The sequence below is a fragment of the Hyperolius riggenbachi genome, chromosome 3, assembly GCF_040937935.1.
Source record: "Hyperolius riggenbachi isolate aHypRig1 chromosome 3, aHypRig1.pri, whole genome shotgun sequence".
Classification (NCBI taxonomy): domain Eukaryota; kingdom Metazoa; phylum Chordata; class Amphibia; order Anura; family Hyperoliidae; genus Hyperolius; species Hyperolius riggenbachi.
Window position 1 is genome coordinate 232597862 of NC_090648.1, and position 16729 is coordinate 232614590.

Genomic DNA, 16729 nt, shown 5'->3' on the forward strand with positions numbered 1-16729 from the left:
TCTGCCAGCTGTCATAGGTGCCCACCAATATCTGCTAGCAGTCATAAGTGGCCACCAATATTTGTCAGAGGTGATCCCTGCTCTCATTAGTAGTTATCAAGTACTACAAAGCTGAGGACATACTGTGGTGTAAAACAGAAAACTGTAGCACATTCTTGGGCAAGTTCAGATATAACTGGACGCTAATGCTGGGCATACACTATGCATTTTTCAGCTCGATTTCCCGCTTGATTCTCTTATCTTTTCTTATCGATTTCCTTTCATTTCTATGAGAAATCGATCAGAAAAAAATTGAAAATAAGATCGGGCATGTCAGAAATTATCTATCGAACCATCTATCTGCCCGAAAAAACGTATGGTGTATTCCCAGCATAAAAGAGGGAGAGACATTGGTAAGCAATGAAGTGCTGGAGCAATAAAACTTTGCCATGCTATATTTAAATTTTTAGAGCTCTACCCACTTTTTCAGTACTCCCCATCACTCTACACCAAGGGCCATTTGGTTGTGTTTGCTCCCAAAGCCAAAGGGTCCCAGTCCTACCCTGAACAGGTGAGGTTAGAAACGGCTCACTAAAGTCACCAGTCAGAGCAAAGTCACAGGACATTTGGCAGAATGCTCAAAACACCATTTGTAAAAAAAACAGCATTCTCCTAAATATATCTTTACACCCATTTGTGCAGCTGTCCCACCTCTAAATATATTTTATTTGACTAATATAGAGGGTCAAAACAAATTTGAAAGACTTACATTTAAGAAAAAAAATTTCAATGGGATCATACATTGTTTTTTCATTTAAAAAAATAAAGCACTAATAGTCTCTTACATTTGCATGTGAAAGATATCCAGAGGCATTTCTTTATAACTGAATGGGACATTTAAAAAAAAAAGAAAATCAGTTGTTTTAGCTGGTGTTTGTTCATACCAGTGCACAGCAGAGACCAGGACTAGAAAAAGTAGCTGACATCAATAAAGATCTTTGCAACCACTGTGGATCCACACAGCAATAATCAGACCTTCTGACTCTTTCCTACTCAATGCAAAGTTTTAAAAAAATGATTTAGATGGAGTTCTGCTTTAACAAAAAGAAAACCATGAAGCTTCACTGTAGACTGACAAAATAAATGACTGCATACACAACTATTTTTTAGCAATACATCTTTATTTAATTTATATGCACCAGCTGAAACATCTGTAACAAATAATACTTTGTAAAACATTTTATATGATGCATATAAAATATCTCCCAATAAAATGCGGTCACATGACAAAGTGTCATGTGATATTGGCTCTGCCCTTATAACAGTGCTATGACAAGGTATCATATTCTTTAGAGACTGGCCAAATCAGAGGTCATACGGTTAAACAGAAGATTTTGCAGCTTACATCAAGCATACTGTAAACTAAAGAGTTTCATAAAGGTTCTATAAGGACCTAACGACTCTGTTGGTCAAATAACACCCTTCACCTTGCAGTCTACAAAGATCAGATCTACAATGGGTCACGTGCTTACTGACTAGATAGTGGTATGGATGTATGTACTATGTAGGGTAGGGAAAGAGAGAAAAAAGTGAACCCCTAAAGGAATTTGGGGTTTCTTTACTGGAAAAGTTTGAAAATCAGGAATTTATGTACCAATTTTGCTGCTGTTCAATAGAGACATTTTACCAAATAATAATACTTAAAGTTGGGATTGTACTATAGGCCCCTCCACTGAACTGCCTACATTTCACCCAACCATTGACTTTATGTATATATTACATTACTGCCATATGTATTACTACCCTACCCTACCAGAAATGATGAAATACAGATGTATGCTGACCCTATTTTGTTAAAAAAGTAATAAAATAAGAAGTAGACAGGATTATAAATATGAGATGGAAAATATAGTGAACCACAGAACTAAAAGGAACTGAAGGACTAGCAGAATAACGTGACTTAGAATGGTACTGCTGTAAAGGGAGAAATGTAGTCACAGTACACCAACCCTATGACCTCTGTTGCCTCTAAGCCCTAAAATCACCCTCCCCTCAAATAAAAATACAAAACAAAGCGCATATAAAACACAACAGGTAGCAACTTTAAAAAATAAAACACCAAACATAATATAAAGGAACATTTTGTAAAATGCATATAGGGCATGGTGGCTGACGTGCATGCTTGCGTTCCTTCCCCTTTCTTCCAGCAACTACCATGCCATCCTGCTACGGGAAGGTCTTTAGTTTTGACAGACAAAAGGCACTTAGTGAATTTATGCTATAAGAGTTTTTTTTTTTAATCCTAAATCAGTGCATTTGCATAAAAAAGGGAAGAGCCCGTCCTTCACTGGCAATTAATAAGGCATTTTTGGTAATGGAGTCTTTCAAGGGACTGCAACTTGAAAGGGACTTCCGGGAACATTCTGGTCTCCCCACTTGACAATGAGAATGTAGTCTCCTTTGTCCTTTACAGTATAGGTCACATTGTACAATCGGTTTCCCATGTGCTTCACATAGACTTCCTCACATGGCGTCTTTGGCCCGTGGACACCAACCATGAGCATATTGGTACCTGCGGAATATTAAACACAACATAAGGACTTCATACTTATAGTGTGAGCGTCTGAGCATCAGGTCTGAAAGGAACCTTTGCATTGTCATAAATTAGTATCTGAACTATAAAATACAAATAGTAAGGAATATAAACCCCATTGAATGCACAGTTTTAGATGTGCACCTCCCTTACCTGCTTTGCTACAGTCTACAGTGAAGGTGTTCTTCTGTCCAACAAATGCCTTTGACAGTCCAGGGCCCCTGGACACCACTTTGGAAGCATCTGATGCAAACTTAGGTACTGCCACTCCATAGCCTCCCACAGAAGCAGAGGATTTGGTTACTGTTTCCACAAGCACTGTGGATGTTTCATGGAGACTGTGGCCACCTGATAGTCGAGCACCTGTTGAAGGAAACATAAAATATCAGATGATCTACAGATGGTATTAGCCAAAGCCGCTCATGTTCTTCCATAGAGAGGCCTTATTTTGTAGCCAAATCTACCAAGATTCACATATATTTGCATTGCTTTCCATCACATTGTACTGTGGTGTGCTCTAACTCACCAGTCACCCTGGCCTTGAAAGGACTTCCCACTATATGTTGGGGTCCACCATATTTGATGGAGATAAGGTAGTTTCCAGGTGCCATGGGAGTATATGAGACCTTATAGCCCTCAGGAGAATCCTGGCAATCCAACTTCACCTTGGACGGCCCATCAATTGTCACTGACAAAGAGCCAGCTCCTGCGTTCAGGGTGCTGACTATAAATTCAGAGGGTCTCCCTGTGTAAGTAGGGAAGACAGTGTTAGGGCACCTGTTTGCACTGGTAGCAAGGATTAGTTATATTGCCTCAATCATCACTAATGTTACAGTTGTCACTGAATGCACACTGTTATGATGGGTAGCTTCTAAGGTTGTTAAAAGGAAAGTTATAATTATGAGGGCTTTTGCTCAGCTACTAGTCTACACGTGAAAGTTGTAAGGCAGCAGTAGCACAGAAATCAATAGGCTTGGTTGTTAGAGCGCAGCTGTTTAAATGCATGTTATGTCATCATGAGTAGTACTTTGCAGAACAATGTGAATAGTTGGAATAAGCCAAGATACATACACACAATGGAAAAAAATAAGCATAAGTCTGTTAAATAAAATATATATTTTTTACGAGGACATCTGGCTCTTACCTGTTACTCCGCCTTCAAGGCCTTGTCCATAGGCTGTAACCAGCCCTGGATCTCCAGCCTGGCTCTGTTCTCCCACACGTATTTTGAATGGACTGCCTGGAATGTGGCGCCCATTAAATTTCACATCGATTGAGTGCACCCCATTTTCATGGGGAATGAAGCGGATTGAGTATTTATCTAGGGTGAAACAGAAAGCAAATTAGGACACGAGAAAGCTGCTGTTATCCTGGTAGCATTAAGAAGGTTTTTGGGTCACTTTTCTTACCACTGTCCACTTCAGATACATAGCACTCTTCTACCACGCCTGATGGTGTGTGAACTTTAGCTTCAATCACTCCTCGAGCTCCATTCAACTGCACTGCAAATGAAGCTGGCTGGTTGACCTTGAGTCCCGTCTCCTGTAAGATAGCACAGTTTGTTAAATCCAAATAAAAATGAATGGTCCACAAGTTTAATAGCCAATTAGATGAAGATGTACTGAGAGAGGTTTTGAGTAATCTGAATGCTTAATAAAAAATAATTCAGGTCATTTTGTAGCATGTAGCATAAATATTAAAACTAACAGTCTGTTAAGAATACCTGTAAGCTGGTGACGGTCAGTCTGCGAGCATCATCAGAACGTGAGGCCACCGGCACCACAAAAGGGCTGTCAGGGATGTGTTCATCATTAAATTTAATGGACACCTCATAGTCGCCTAAATAATACAGACAAATAACTGGTTACTATGGAATCCTGTGATATTTTTTTTAGGTAGTGAGAATTCTTCAATCAAACATAGCATGAATGTCCAGTCTTCTTGAAGCAGCCTTGTAATATTGTTGTTGCTGCAACATTGACAGGTGCTACGACTACATTCTATGCAGCCTTACCAGAACTGAACTGGTAAGTCTTTGGTTGTGGGATCTACTGGCCTGTCCCAGACAAGTCAGCTGACACTTCAACTCTATATATGACTATTTAGCCCTATCTCTCACTGTTACAAGCCTCCATTGGTATGGGTGCCAATTTATGATGCATTTAAGGGAGCATGGTGGATGTAAGAGAGGGGCAGGAGGAGGTATAGAATGGGTGGGGAAAGCTGTGTGATGGCAGGGAGTCAGGAAAGGAAAGGGCAAGTCTGGAATTCCCCTAAAGGATTGCTCTAAGGAACTACTTAGGTGGATTTTTAATGGCTTCATGGTTCACTTTTTCATTTATGCTTTTGCAATAGTATATCATTTAATACATAGTAAAGTTCTAGTCTGCATGTTTTTCAAAGCTCTGGCCATGTTTTTCAGAAGAATCTTACACACAAAGTTTGAGTTTTGAGTAAGATCTTATGCAGCAACGTACACTTGGACAGGCAGTTTTTTTTCTTTTGTCAAGACTTGCATTTTTGTACGCAGCACCCTGTGTACCTTTAGGCAGAGTCAATAGTTTGTCTTTTACACTGAATATGAAAGTATAAATAAGCAATATGCTCACCTGCTTCCTGTACAATATAGGATACTCCACAAGATCCGTCCTTGCGATCTTCAAAAGAGATTTCTGCTTTACTTGGGCCTTCAACAGCAATGGACAGTCCACCAGCTCCAGCTTCTCGGGTCCATATGCTAAACTCAGCTGTGAAGATGAATACAGTTAAACCATGGTTAGCAAGCAAAATATTCAGAAACTTCCTGTATTATATTATGTTCAATGTGATAATTTCTTACTTGGAACTCCTGCAACTCCCCTTTCTAAGCCAGTGCCTCCAGCCCTGACCTTGTGGGCACCCCCTTCACCCATGGGACCAACTGTGAATTGGAAAGGACTGCCAGGAACATGTTGGCCTCTGTACTTGACACTGACGGTGTGAGCTCCCATCTCCTGTGGCACAAAGCGCACACTGTATGTGCTGTCCTCTCCATCAATGATTTCTGCATCTGCTGTCTTTCCAGAAGGGCTTGTAACTTGAGCTGTCATATCTTGTGGGGCTGGTTCACCTGCATCAGAAGGTGATAATGACAGAACTCAGTTAATACATACTCGTTCCTTACAGACTTGACATTGAAAGTTGGTATTGTAGTATAGACTGGAGTATTTACCTTCCTGTCGTGTAATGCTGCCAAATGTGCCCAGACTCTCCCGGCCCAGGAAGTCACCAAACACATTGTGGAAGGGATCACCGCCAACTTGTGTAGATTCTTCTACCCGCACTTCCCGCTTTGTTTCACCTCCTCGTGTCTTACTGATCTCAGTACGTTCAGTTCGTGTATATGTGTGACTGCTTCGTGTAAAGGTTCGAGTGAGGCGTTCTTGGGCTGACACCATTTGGAACCAGTTACCTAAAGGCAGAGAAGGAACCATTACATTAATATTTTAATGGGATAATACTAAAGATAATTAATTTTTTTTCTGTTAAAGCACACCTGAAGTGAATGTAAACTTATGAGATGATTAATTGTATGTGTAAAGGTAAATTAAACATACAATTGAGTCTCATATTTTTATGTTCAGTTTAAGTGCATGCTTCGTTTTAAGATTTCATTACAAAACAGCAGTTGTGACATATCTGCCTTGCTGAATGGAAAGACAAAAAGAAGTAATGACCCTCCAACACTAAAATCTTATCAGAAGCTTCCTCGTACTCTTTCTCAGCTGTTTTGGCTTCTATTTACTTTTTAGGAAACTGCATTGGACAAGCTGTCCCATGAAGTAATTTACATAGATAACTTTTTTTTTTACTTTTGCTGTACTGCAAAACAGAAACAGACTTCAGACAATTTATTTGTAGGGCTAGTACTACATGTACCTATGTTTATTTCATCATGTCACATGTCACTTCAGGTACACTTTAAAAGTATATATTTCAGCAAGAACTGGCACATTTTGAGCTGTAACTAACTAGCTAACTAACTAATGTAGCATGTAGACAAAATAATGGTTTTAGTAAATCATAACTGTACAAGCTATTTTTTAATCTACATATGTGTATAACATAGATATACCTGGAATCTTCAAGTTGAGATCACATGTACTGCCAATGCTGGCAATGGATGGTGCTTGACGTCTTCTAGTAATGCTTTCCTTTATACGCCCTTCTCCCGTTACCTTCACCATAAATGGGCTTCCTATAAGGTATATTAGGTATGGTTGTAAGTGAAGCAAGAATCTGAGAAGATGTCACCATTTTAAACATACACTGTGCATTAAGTGGCATTTATGTGTTCCAAAATTTTCACATTTTGATGTGACAAGTATTTGAAGGGTTGTATCTCCAATATTAGACTAACACAGCGTTTCTCAAACCTGTCCTCGTGACTCCCTAATGTTGTATGTTTTTCAGGCAAGCTCACCTATGCACAGGAGGGATAATTAGGGTCTTAGCTAGGTGGACGCCATGTAGCTGAGACACTAATTAACGCACCTGTACAAAGGTGAGGTTGCCTGAAAAACATGCAACTTTAGGGATTTTGAGGACAGGTTTGAGAAACACTGGACTAACATGTTGTGTACGTCTAACTTTGAACCAGAAATGACTTCCATCTGGTCTACACTCTAGTCTAGCATAACAAAAGGACTATCAAAGGAAGAAGCTACTTCCTAGCTCACAGGTAGCTTGGACTTTAATTTGTGAAGAGTCGAATTTATATGTTTGTTTTCACCTCACTAAAGCATTGCTCATGTGTATATATTGGGCATTTATTTTACTGAGACTTCAGATGGACTATACTTGTTTTTGAGGTAACAAATGTTAGAGTAACTTTACTAAAGGTAATTTAATGATTAAAATTGCTTATATTTTAGAATATGCATTTATACATTTTTCGTCAATGTTTGCTAATTGTCTCTCAGCCTAGGCTAAGCACCACTGGAAAGGATGTATTACATATCAATATACAGCAACAAATACCAGTAGATTTAGGAAGGGTTTCTGATGCTGAAACTGGGATAATTCATGTAAAATTGTGTGTCTTGACTAATGTATTACATTATACCATATGTTGTTGCTGTGCCTCTTTACTGTAGATGCAACCTTCTAGTGACAAACTACAGACATAGGTTTTTTGCTACTTACTAATGCTTATTCATCTTTATTAGGAATTAAATGATACTGCCTGATGAAGATATCCCAAACAGGAAGGTGGTGATTTTGACAAATGTGCTTTTCTTGATTCATCCAAAAATAAACTCACAAGATATTGTACCATGCAAAATACTGCAAATATATACAAAGTATACACACACCTGGCACATGTTTTTCTGCAAACTTGATGTTTATAATGTATGTGCCTGGCTCGGTAGGACAATAAGACACTTTACATGTTCCATCTTCCACATCATCACAGTTTATATCAACTTTGCTAGGACCTTCAATGGATAAACCTAAACCTCCATATCCTAGGAATCAGAAAAATATGTTTTTAATAAGCACTGATATATAATAATAACAATTTAGTTGAAAAGTAAAAAGAAGGGGGAACACAAACTATAAGTGTACCTGCATTCCTGGTGTCAACTATGAACTCAGACACCTCGAAAGTAATACCTTCCAGCAGTCCCTTCCCTGACACTTTCACTTTACTCGCGTCTCCTATTTCAGATGGCCCCACAATTATCTTAAATGGGCTGTTGGTGACATGCTTTCCATTCTTCTTCACGCTCACCACATGCTCACCCACTTCTTTTGGAGTGAATGAGATTCCTGCAGAAGCAGAGACACGGTAGTTAGAGGTGAATCACCAATATATGAAATATACGACAGGGAATTTATAACCACAGTGATAAGGAAGTCATTCAGGTGAAACAACAAAATGGTTTTCAGTGCTTTATCATTACTTACCTATGTGTCTGTTTGGTAGTCTCTTAAGCAAACACGGTTCTTCCATACCAGATGGTGCCCTGATACTGGCAGTTAGAAGGCTCAGGTCTGTCTCTGTTATCTTGAGGGACACATCTGTTGAGGTTCCCACATTGAGCTGGGATGTCCTCATGGAATCATCACCTATTGAGTAGGGAAAAGTTTAGTATATTGAATCAAATGTTCCAAACCACACTGTATACTTACCTAACCTTCGCATTGCATGATGCAAATTATTTACTAGTTAATGGCCGAGGGCTTTCAGGTTCATTTTGGTCCACTTCAAAAGCTCTAGTTTTACCAGTTCTCCATAACCTAACTGGGTACCCTATATGTCTGTCCCATGAGCCCTAGCTACAGAGAAAAACAAATTGATACCTTGCCCTAATGAAGGCCAAAACTGCCTGAAACAACTATCTGCAAACTGCCTGACTTAGAACGGGGGGTTAGATTTGATTGGCCTGGCTGCGCCAAAGTAGTGCATTATGGTTTTACTTTTTGGACAAGTGGAAGTGATAACCTTCAAGGCAATACTGGATTTTTCACCTACTAGTTAAGGCACATTGAAAGAATAATTGTAGATGTATTTTTTTTTATTTATTTTTAGATAAAAATATTTAAACATGCTTAATAGCCTACAAAATTTACTATCAAACAAGGACACAGTTCCCTGGTTGATGTGCTCATCACCTGTTATCTTAGCTGTGAATGGACTGCCTGGAATGTGCTTGTCATCAAATCGTACGATGATGTTGTAGTCTCCAGGAGCTGTAGGCAAATAGGACACTGTGCAGGTTCCGTCTTTGTTATCCTTGCATGTAATCTCAGCCTTTGATGGACCTTCCACAGCCAGCGATAAGCCACCTGTACAAAAACAAACAAGCATTCATTGAATGCATGTGCATGCTATAAACAAATGGTTTTGTGCTGCCAACAATAAGGATATGGGTTTCAGATATCAAATAATATAAAAATCATACCTTCTCCAGCATCCTTTGTCACAATAGTGAACGTAGCTGGCTTGTTTACCATGCCATGACTAAGTCCTGGTCCATAAGCACTCACATGTCTGCTGTTGATGGCATCTACATAAAACTGGAGTGGGCTGCCTGTAAGCAGAATACACACGTTATCTTCACTCATTGGACATCACAGATGACAGATACAGCTTTAAAGGAAACCTGAAGTCAGAGTATTATTCAGGCTGTCATTTTTATTTTGAATAAATGCCAATTGCTTGGCCTTTGTTCTGATCTCCTGGCACCTTTAGTGTGTGACTCACACGCCTGGAACAAGCATACACCCAAAGGAGTGAGATTTTGCTTTGAGTCAGTGACTCAACTTATTAGAGGAAGGGAAACAGCACAAGAGCCAGCCAAGCAGAATGTATAAAAAGGAATAAAGATGGCAGCCTCCATATTCCTCTCACTACAAATTTCCAATCAGATCATTAACCTAATGATCTTTCCATGCGTAACACACAGAACATCGCACACAAATGGTTTCATGGCTTTTGTCAAACACTTACAGCCATACTGAAATGATCATTTTCAAATTGTCTGAAGTGCTGTACGGTACAAAATGAGTACAGACAGCCCCTATATTAGTAGCACTGTAATACCCATTCATTTGTGAAATACTGCATATGAGAATTTTGCTATGCAAAATAAATGGCCACTGGCTAAACAGCTTATAAACCAAAATGTAAAGTATTTGCACCCCTTAAAGTTAGAAACTTAAATTTTCTGTCCAAAGAGAAATGTATAGGCTATATAATCACTTACCTGGAATGTGATTTCCATCATATTTTATGTCCATTTCATGTAATCCTTTCTCCACTGGGGCAAACTTTACAGTAACTGTCCCATCCTTGTTATCAGTGATGTTAGGCCGGGCAGTCTTGCCAGAAGGCATTCGGACTTCCCCTAGTTTCACAGAAAAAATGACAAGGCATTACTACAGCATAATAACAAGCATGTCCACTAACATGTTATATGTGTGGTGTAGATGGGGCATGCGTTCAGCATGTGGCCTTCCTTTCTTGTATGGCACCATGGGAAAATGTATTTTGCAATCTCAGGAAAAAATTAGGGTAATTTGAATAGATTAGTCCCCACAAAACTTTTATAGAAAAGTAATGTTCAATCACATATAATTTAGATATCATAAGCAATATGCTAAAAGAAGCTATGATAAAAGAGTTGATGTTCTGCATGAATGACTCAGTAACTGTACCTGTAATTTCTCCTTTCTGCACAGTGAAGGGAATAACTAGGTTGAATGGCCTGAGCATGGTGTCCAAATTATCTACTGGAACAACAGGTTCTTCAGTAGCCTACAGAACACAGAAGTACTACAAGTTAGCTAAGACACTGCAAGCTCAATCTGTAAGATCTACGGTAACATCAGAAAGAGAGAAGGTGTAGGTAAGTGGCCGGCCAATAGATAGCAAAGATGCCTATTTCACAGATCATATAGCAAGCTCAGTAATTCAATCTGTACAAGAAAGAGGAACAGATGAGAAACCTGATGGAAACAAGGCAGAACAAGAGAATGCAACAGAATTATGATAATGAATGTAAAACATGATTTCAGTTTGAAGGAAAAGTCTACCCACAACACAGTGATCAGCTGACCATTAATGAGTTGAATAGAAAAACAAAAAAATTATTAATTTGAAATAGTAACAGAAGTGTTGATGGTCCAACCACTGGTTCCATGTCCCAGATCTCTGGTTAGCAGAGTCCTGGTTCTGAAATCCAGGACACGCTCTTCTTGCTGACTCCTATATGTTGTCAAACATTCATGAGTGGTGTGAACACAGGTTTCCACCTGACATTGGCGGCCTTCCCCTTCTGTTGAATTACATCATACGTGGCCTACTGCTATTGTAGCTTCTGGTGTTGTCACTATTGGAACACCTTCTCATTCTCCTGCTCCCTTCTACATAGAAGAGTGGAACACCTGCTCATTCTCTTGATCCCTTCCCCATAGGACAGTGTGACACTTGCTCATTATCCTGCTCCCTTCTCCATAGGACAGTGTGACACCTGCTCATTCTCCTCCTCCCTTCTCCATAGGAGAGTGGGACACCTGCTCATTCTCCTGTTCCTTTCTCCATAGGACAGAATGAGCTGAAAGGCAGCAAACTGCGCAATCCATATGTTCAGCACAACATTAGGGTCCCCTGGTTTGATTCTTACCCAGGACACATGAAGTTTGTATGTTCTCCACATATATGCTTGTGTTTCTTCCTAGCACTCCAACTCCTTTCATATCCTAATAACACAGTGGTGGGTTTACTGGTTCAGTGCTTCGCAGGATGGCCACAGAAGTAAGCTATATACCTCCCTAAAACGTATAAGCCAATGAAACTACAGGTAGCTGAAACAGCTGTACTTCTGATCACTTGTCTAGCATAGAAAAGGAAGCGATAAATGAGCTGCATAGAGGAATATGAAATGATGAGTGGAATTGAGAGTTCTGAAGTGACAGGGCAGTATAATGGAAGAGGTAGCTCTCTTTTATACCCAGTGAGATGGATAACCGGGAAGGTGTGCAGTGTAGGGCTGTTGTAGCTGCTGCACAGTGTCACATGGCTCCTCTATAATGGGAATGGTATCACATGCCTGGCAGAAGGGAGGGAATGCATTACATACATGAAACAGCAAGTGCATGGTGGTTTTTTTTTAATTCCAGACTATTTATTTTCTGTTTGTTGAAAACTTACCACCACATGGAAGGGACTGTTGGGAATCTGTTCCCCGCCAAACCGTATGGTGATGATGTATTTTCCAGGCTCAGGTGCTGTATAGTAGATATCAAAGGTGCCATCCTGGTTTTCTACCACATCCACATCAAGCTCAGCTCCATCAGGCGTAGATACCTTGCAGGTTACCTTCCCCTTTCCGGCAGCTTTTGCGTCAACAGTGATGACGGTTTCCTCTCCAATCTGAATGGTGGGTCCAAGACATGTACCTGAGGGCCAGTAAAAGGGGTATCATTTAATGATTTACTAATGACTACATGTGATTCCTTATCATATATTTTGCCAGACCTTTTGCATTTATACTAAATAAACATTTATTTAACATTAAGGTATAACCATCCACTGCCTGGGACTAATAGATGTTCATTGTGAGTAGCTTACCTAATCCATGTCCACCAATAGATACTGTGGAAACAGAAAATGCACAGTCAGTATATTGGAAACTACAAATGAAAAATCAGTTGCTTAGTAACTGAAAAGAAATACTTTGTAGTAAACCTCACCGGTCACTAAACACTTGCTGGCATCCCCGGTGGGTACTGCATGTATACGGAAAGGAGAGTAGGGAATTTCATCTCCACCATACTTGATTGTGATAGTGTATCTTCCTGCCATGTCTGGTACATAGGATACTGTATAGGTACCATCACCATTTCCACGAATATTGGCTTTCTTAGGTTTTCCTTCAGGGTCCTAAGACAAAAGCATCACAATATTAATGCTATCAAAACTGTCCTTACTTTCCCTCTTACACAGGTTACCCTCTATTCTCGGGGCAAATAGGCTGATGTCCAACATAAACAATCAGGTTATACCTTTCATTCTGTAGTCTTCCCTGTGACATTGAATCATGAATGTTGGTTGGATTTTATAGGTAGCCATTTGTATTTTTCCTAGTAATTTTTTAAACCTAGTTGGATGTCAAACAAGCTAATGCTATATACAAAACTTCACTACTGCACCAATAAAATATGTTGCTAGCCCTTATGGGGATGTATGTATGTATGTTATGGGGTTCCAAACCTCTAATAACCAGCTCTGGTCAATAGCTCCTTTGTTAACTGGCACGAAGTTACAGGCTTATGATAATAAAATGCAGTATAAAAGTCATTGTGCCTTTAACCCTCTTTCTAAAATCCATTTTTATGAATATACTATAGACCAAAAATTATTACATTGCTATTGTTATGGATGCCTTTTTCCACCCATGTATATGATAATAAACTCTTCCTTTCCGCCACTAGATGGCAGTGTTGTTTCTATTCTTCCAAACCCTAAATATGAATGAGCTCATTCTAAGGCCCCATTCACACTTGCAAAATGCTAGCGCTTTTGCTAGCGTTTTGCTTGGGCGATTTTTGGCATTTAACGCAAAAAATCGCAGGCGTTTAACGCAAATTGCCCAAGTGAGAACGGGCCCATAGGGTATTATGGCACTAGCGCTTTAAAAAGCGCTAGCGCTTGAGCGTTTTGCTGAAATCGCCGGCAAAACGCTCAAGTGTGAATGGGGCCTAACAGGATGTATACATTTTTCCAGCTGCTCAAGTAGTATCCTGGGGGTCACTTGCCTTTATAAATACACCTTATGGACAGGGCTAGGCTTACTGGGTAAGCAAAACTTTTATTAACTACTTCAAGGAAAAGGAAAAATTATTGTACAACTACAGATCTGAATTGCTGTGGAATTTATTAATGCAAAACATCACACATCACTTTGCATCTCAATAAGTTCATTGCCAATCAAGCTGGAAAATGTGATTCAAGAGCAGCTTGAGGTCATATATTGAACACATCTTTACTGTAAGCTTGTGAGGGCGGGGACTTCTTCCTACTGTTTCCTGTCTACAGCAACAACATTTATTTGTCACTATTTTATTGGTGTATGTGATCTGCCTCAAAAGTACCGTATGCAGTGGCGTAACTAAGGAGTTTAGGGGCCCCAGTGCGAGTTTCACATGGGGCCTCAAGCACTACCAAAGACAGCTGCAGTGTAAAGAGAGGTGTATTTAGAGTACAGAAACAGTTTACTTTTGAATGGCTATAACATTATAGCTGGTGATAAAAAGGAGGCATAAAAACTTTTACTAAATTGCACAATTTAAGATATTCTTACCAGAATCTGGACAGTTAGTAGACCCTCGCCGGCATCACGAGCATCAATGGTGAACTCCACAGGCAGACTGGCTGGTATACCTGCTGAGTTAAGACCAGGGCCACTGGCACGCACTTTGCTTGCATCATGGGTAGGCAGCACTTTGATCTTGAAGGGACTGTAAAATTGAATGGTATTTTATGTGTGATTTAGTCTTACCTTTTGTCATCATTGTTCTATAATCAGAAACAGTTTCATCCATACCTCCTTGGTACTTCTTGGTCTGCATATCTCACAGATACAGTGTATGGTCCATCAGTGGCTGGAGTGTAGTTTACAGTGTGCGTTCCATCACCATTGTCTCGTACATCAACTGGCTCTGCCAAACCTAGGAGAGTCATAATTGAGAAAAAAGTTAAAATATTTTTTAGCAAGTTACTTTTTCGTACAGTAGTGCATCTTATGCATGCAGTGTTCTCTTCTTCACATACCTGATGGTCCTTGTACGAGGACCTCCAATGGTGCCAGTCCAGCCTTGCTGCAATCTACAGTGAAGGTCTGAGGGACGTGTGCTCTGACACCAGCTCCCAAACCTGGTCCAGAACACTTCACTTTGCTAGGATCTACAATTTCCTTGACTGGTACACGGAAGGGGCTTCCTGCAAAATTAAAAAAAAATGGTGATCACTCAGCAGTCCAGATGGTGCTCATTGCAAGTCAATGAATATCACAGAGGTTTGTGCTAGTCTGGAGGAGGATGAAAGATGTTGGAAAGGTTGCTCATATCAACTGGCTCCTTATTGAAAATTATTTGAAGTGGTTTGCATAATATATTTGGGTTTATTTTTCATAAAGAAGTCCCATCTTAAACAGTTTATTTTTTAATCAATATACTTCCCAGTTGTTCAGAAGACTGGTGTAGCACGCTGCATCACCCAGGTATGGCTCATGTTAGCAAACAATGAAAGAAAGTAAATTGACAATACTATACCTGGAATTGGTCGTCCGCCAAATGTTATGTTAACATCATAGTCTCCAGGTGTGAAAGGGATGTATTCTACACTACAGCTGCCATCTTTATTATCTTTGCATGACATTTTGGCTTCAGAGGGACCCTCAATGGCAAGACCAAGACCCCCAGTTCCAGCTCCCCTAGGAAATGAAATCATATCATTCAGATATGAGCTAGAAAATGACAGAAGGGCAACATCCTATGGCTTTTCAATACTCAATATAACGGATGAATTCACTCCCTCACCTGGTCTCCACGGTGAAGCGATTGGATTTGTTAAGCACTCCACCTTCCAGGCCAGGACCATAGGCTCGTACACGGGATGGATCACAGCCCTCAGTGACACCAACACGGAAGGGGCTTTTAGGCACAGGAACATCATCATACAGAACCTCCACCAAATGCATCCCTGAGAGATGAAAAGAAGAACATGGCTGCTCAGAAGACTATTGTTGAAATAAAAGTAGCAGAATATTATTATATGAAAGGTTGTTAGACATACACCACTTTGTTGGTTTCAGTGCTGGACTCAACAAATGCTATTTCTTTAATGTTCCCTTGCATGGACTATGGAAGACCTAAACACATCACATGCATGAGAAACTAGAGCCAAAGTGAAGCAATTACCCTTAACAACCAATCGGGTATCAGCTTCTGAATAAAAGCTGGATTCTGTGCTAAACATTGTATACATTTACTATATACTGTATTGAACTGTATATGTATATAATATACCATGAATTGCATTGCAAAGCAGCTTTAAAGAGACAGCATCTACCCATTATAAACAGAAGGCATAACTCACATTCCAAAACAGATTTAACTTCTATGCTAAAGAAATGATCGAGCCTTTATAGTGATGAGAGCTGCCTTGCTCAGAACATTGATGTATTTCTGAGGATATTTATTAGTGCTTTATTCAGACTGAAGTATTTGTGGTGGGCTCTTACCATCCTCATATGCTGTATACTGCACGTGATAGGTTCCATCTGCATTGTCAGATATAAAGCTGTCGGTAACGGCACCGGATGGACTGATGATGCGGGTGGTCACATGGCTACCACCTGTCTTGGTTAGGGAGCGAGCATCAACAGTAAACTCTGTGGTGACCTCACGCAGCACACCTGAAATAGCACAGATCATTTAGTGCACCTTATATTTGCAGGGTACGTGTATCTTTAATGCATTTTACACTATTATTTAACTTCTGTGTTGGAGAACATTTACAGCAGTCTTCCTGAGATGAGATCTTTTATGTTCAACAAGTTATAATATTAAAAATAGGTTAGTGACATCCAGCGGTGTAACTACAAATCA

The 16729-nt window shown here is 39.8% G+C and overlaps 1 protein-coding gene across 4 annotated transcripts in view; it reads right to left on the reverse strand.

The window, feature by feature from the left end:
- Positions 1 to 1141: 1141 nt before the first annotated feature.
- FLNC (filamin C) overlaps positions 1142 to 16729 on the reverse strand; it is a 107641-nt gene continuing 92053 nt past the window's right edge. For 3 of the 4 annotated variants that reach the window (XM_068275937.1, XM_068275936.1, XM_068275935.1), the window contains 26 exons: positions 16363 to 16536; positions 15659 to 15821; positions 15392 to 15552; positions 14892 to 15059; positions 14665 to 14788; positions 14422 to 14578; positions 12812 to 13001; positions 12690 to 12713; positions 12270 to 12517; positions 10775 to 10874; positions 10324 to 10464; positions 9520 to 9648; positions 9230 to 9403; positions 8522 to 8683; positions 8180 to 8383; positions 7927 to 8079; positions 6687 to 6809; positions 5784 to 6023; positions 5412 to 5681; positions 5182 to 5319; positions 4296 to 4411; positions 3982 to 4114; positions 3717 to 3893; positions 3099 to 3317; positions 2726 to 2935; positions 1142 to 2551 (listed from right to left, as the gene is read on the reverse strand). In XM_068275937.1, coding sequence (XP_068132038.1) covers positions 2364 to 2551; positions 2726 to 2935; positions 3099 to 3317; positions 3717 to 3893; positions 3982 to 4114; positions 4296 to 4411; positions 5182 to 5319; positions 5412 to 5681; positions 5784 to 6023; positions 6687 to 6809; positions 7927 to 8079; positions 8180 to 8383; positions 8522 to 8683; positions 9230 to 9403; positions 9520 to 9648; positions 10324 to 10464; positions 10775 to 10874; positions 12270 to 12517; positions 12690 to 12713; positions 12812 to 13001; positions 14422 to 14578; positions 14665 to 14788; positions 14892 to 15059; positions 15392 to 15552; positions 15659 to 15821; positions 16363 to 16536 — 4286 coding nt within the window. In that variant the 3' untranslated portion in view covers positions 1142 to 2363. Of the gene's footprint in view, positions 2552 to 2725; positions 2936 to 3098; positions 3318 to 3716; positions 3894 to 3981; positions 4115 to 4295; positions 4412 to 5181; positions 5320 to 5411; positions 5682 to 5783; positions 6024 to 6686; positions 6810 to 7926; positions 8080 to 8179; positions 8384 to 8521; positions 8684 to 9229; positions 9404 to 9519; positions 9649 to 10323; positions 10465 to 10774; positions 10875 to 12069; positions 12169 to 12269; positions 12518 to 12689; positions 12714 to 12811; positions 13002 to 14421; positions 14579 to 14664; positions 14789 to 14891; positions 15060 to 15391; positions 15553 to 15658; positions 15822 to 16362; positions 16537 to 16729 lie in introns of all 4 variants that reach the window. The other variant, XM_068275938.1, reaches the window with a different exon arrangement.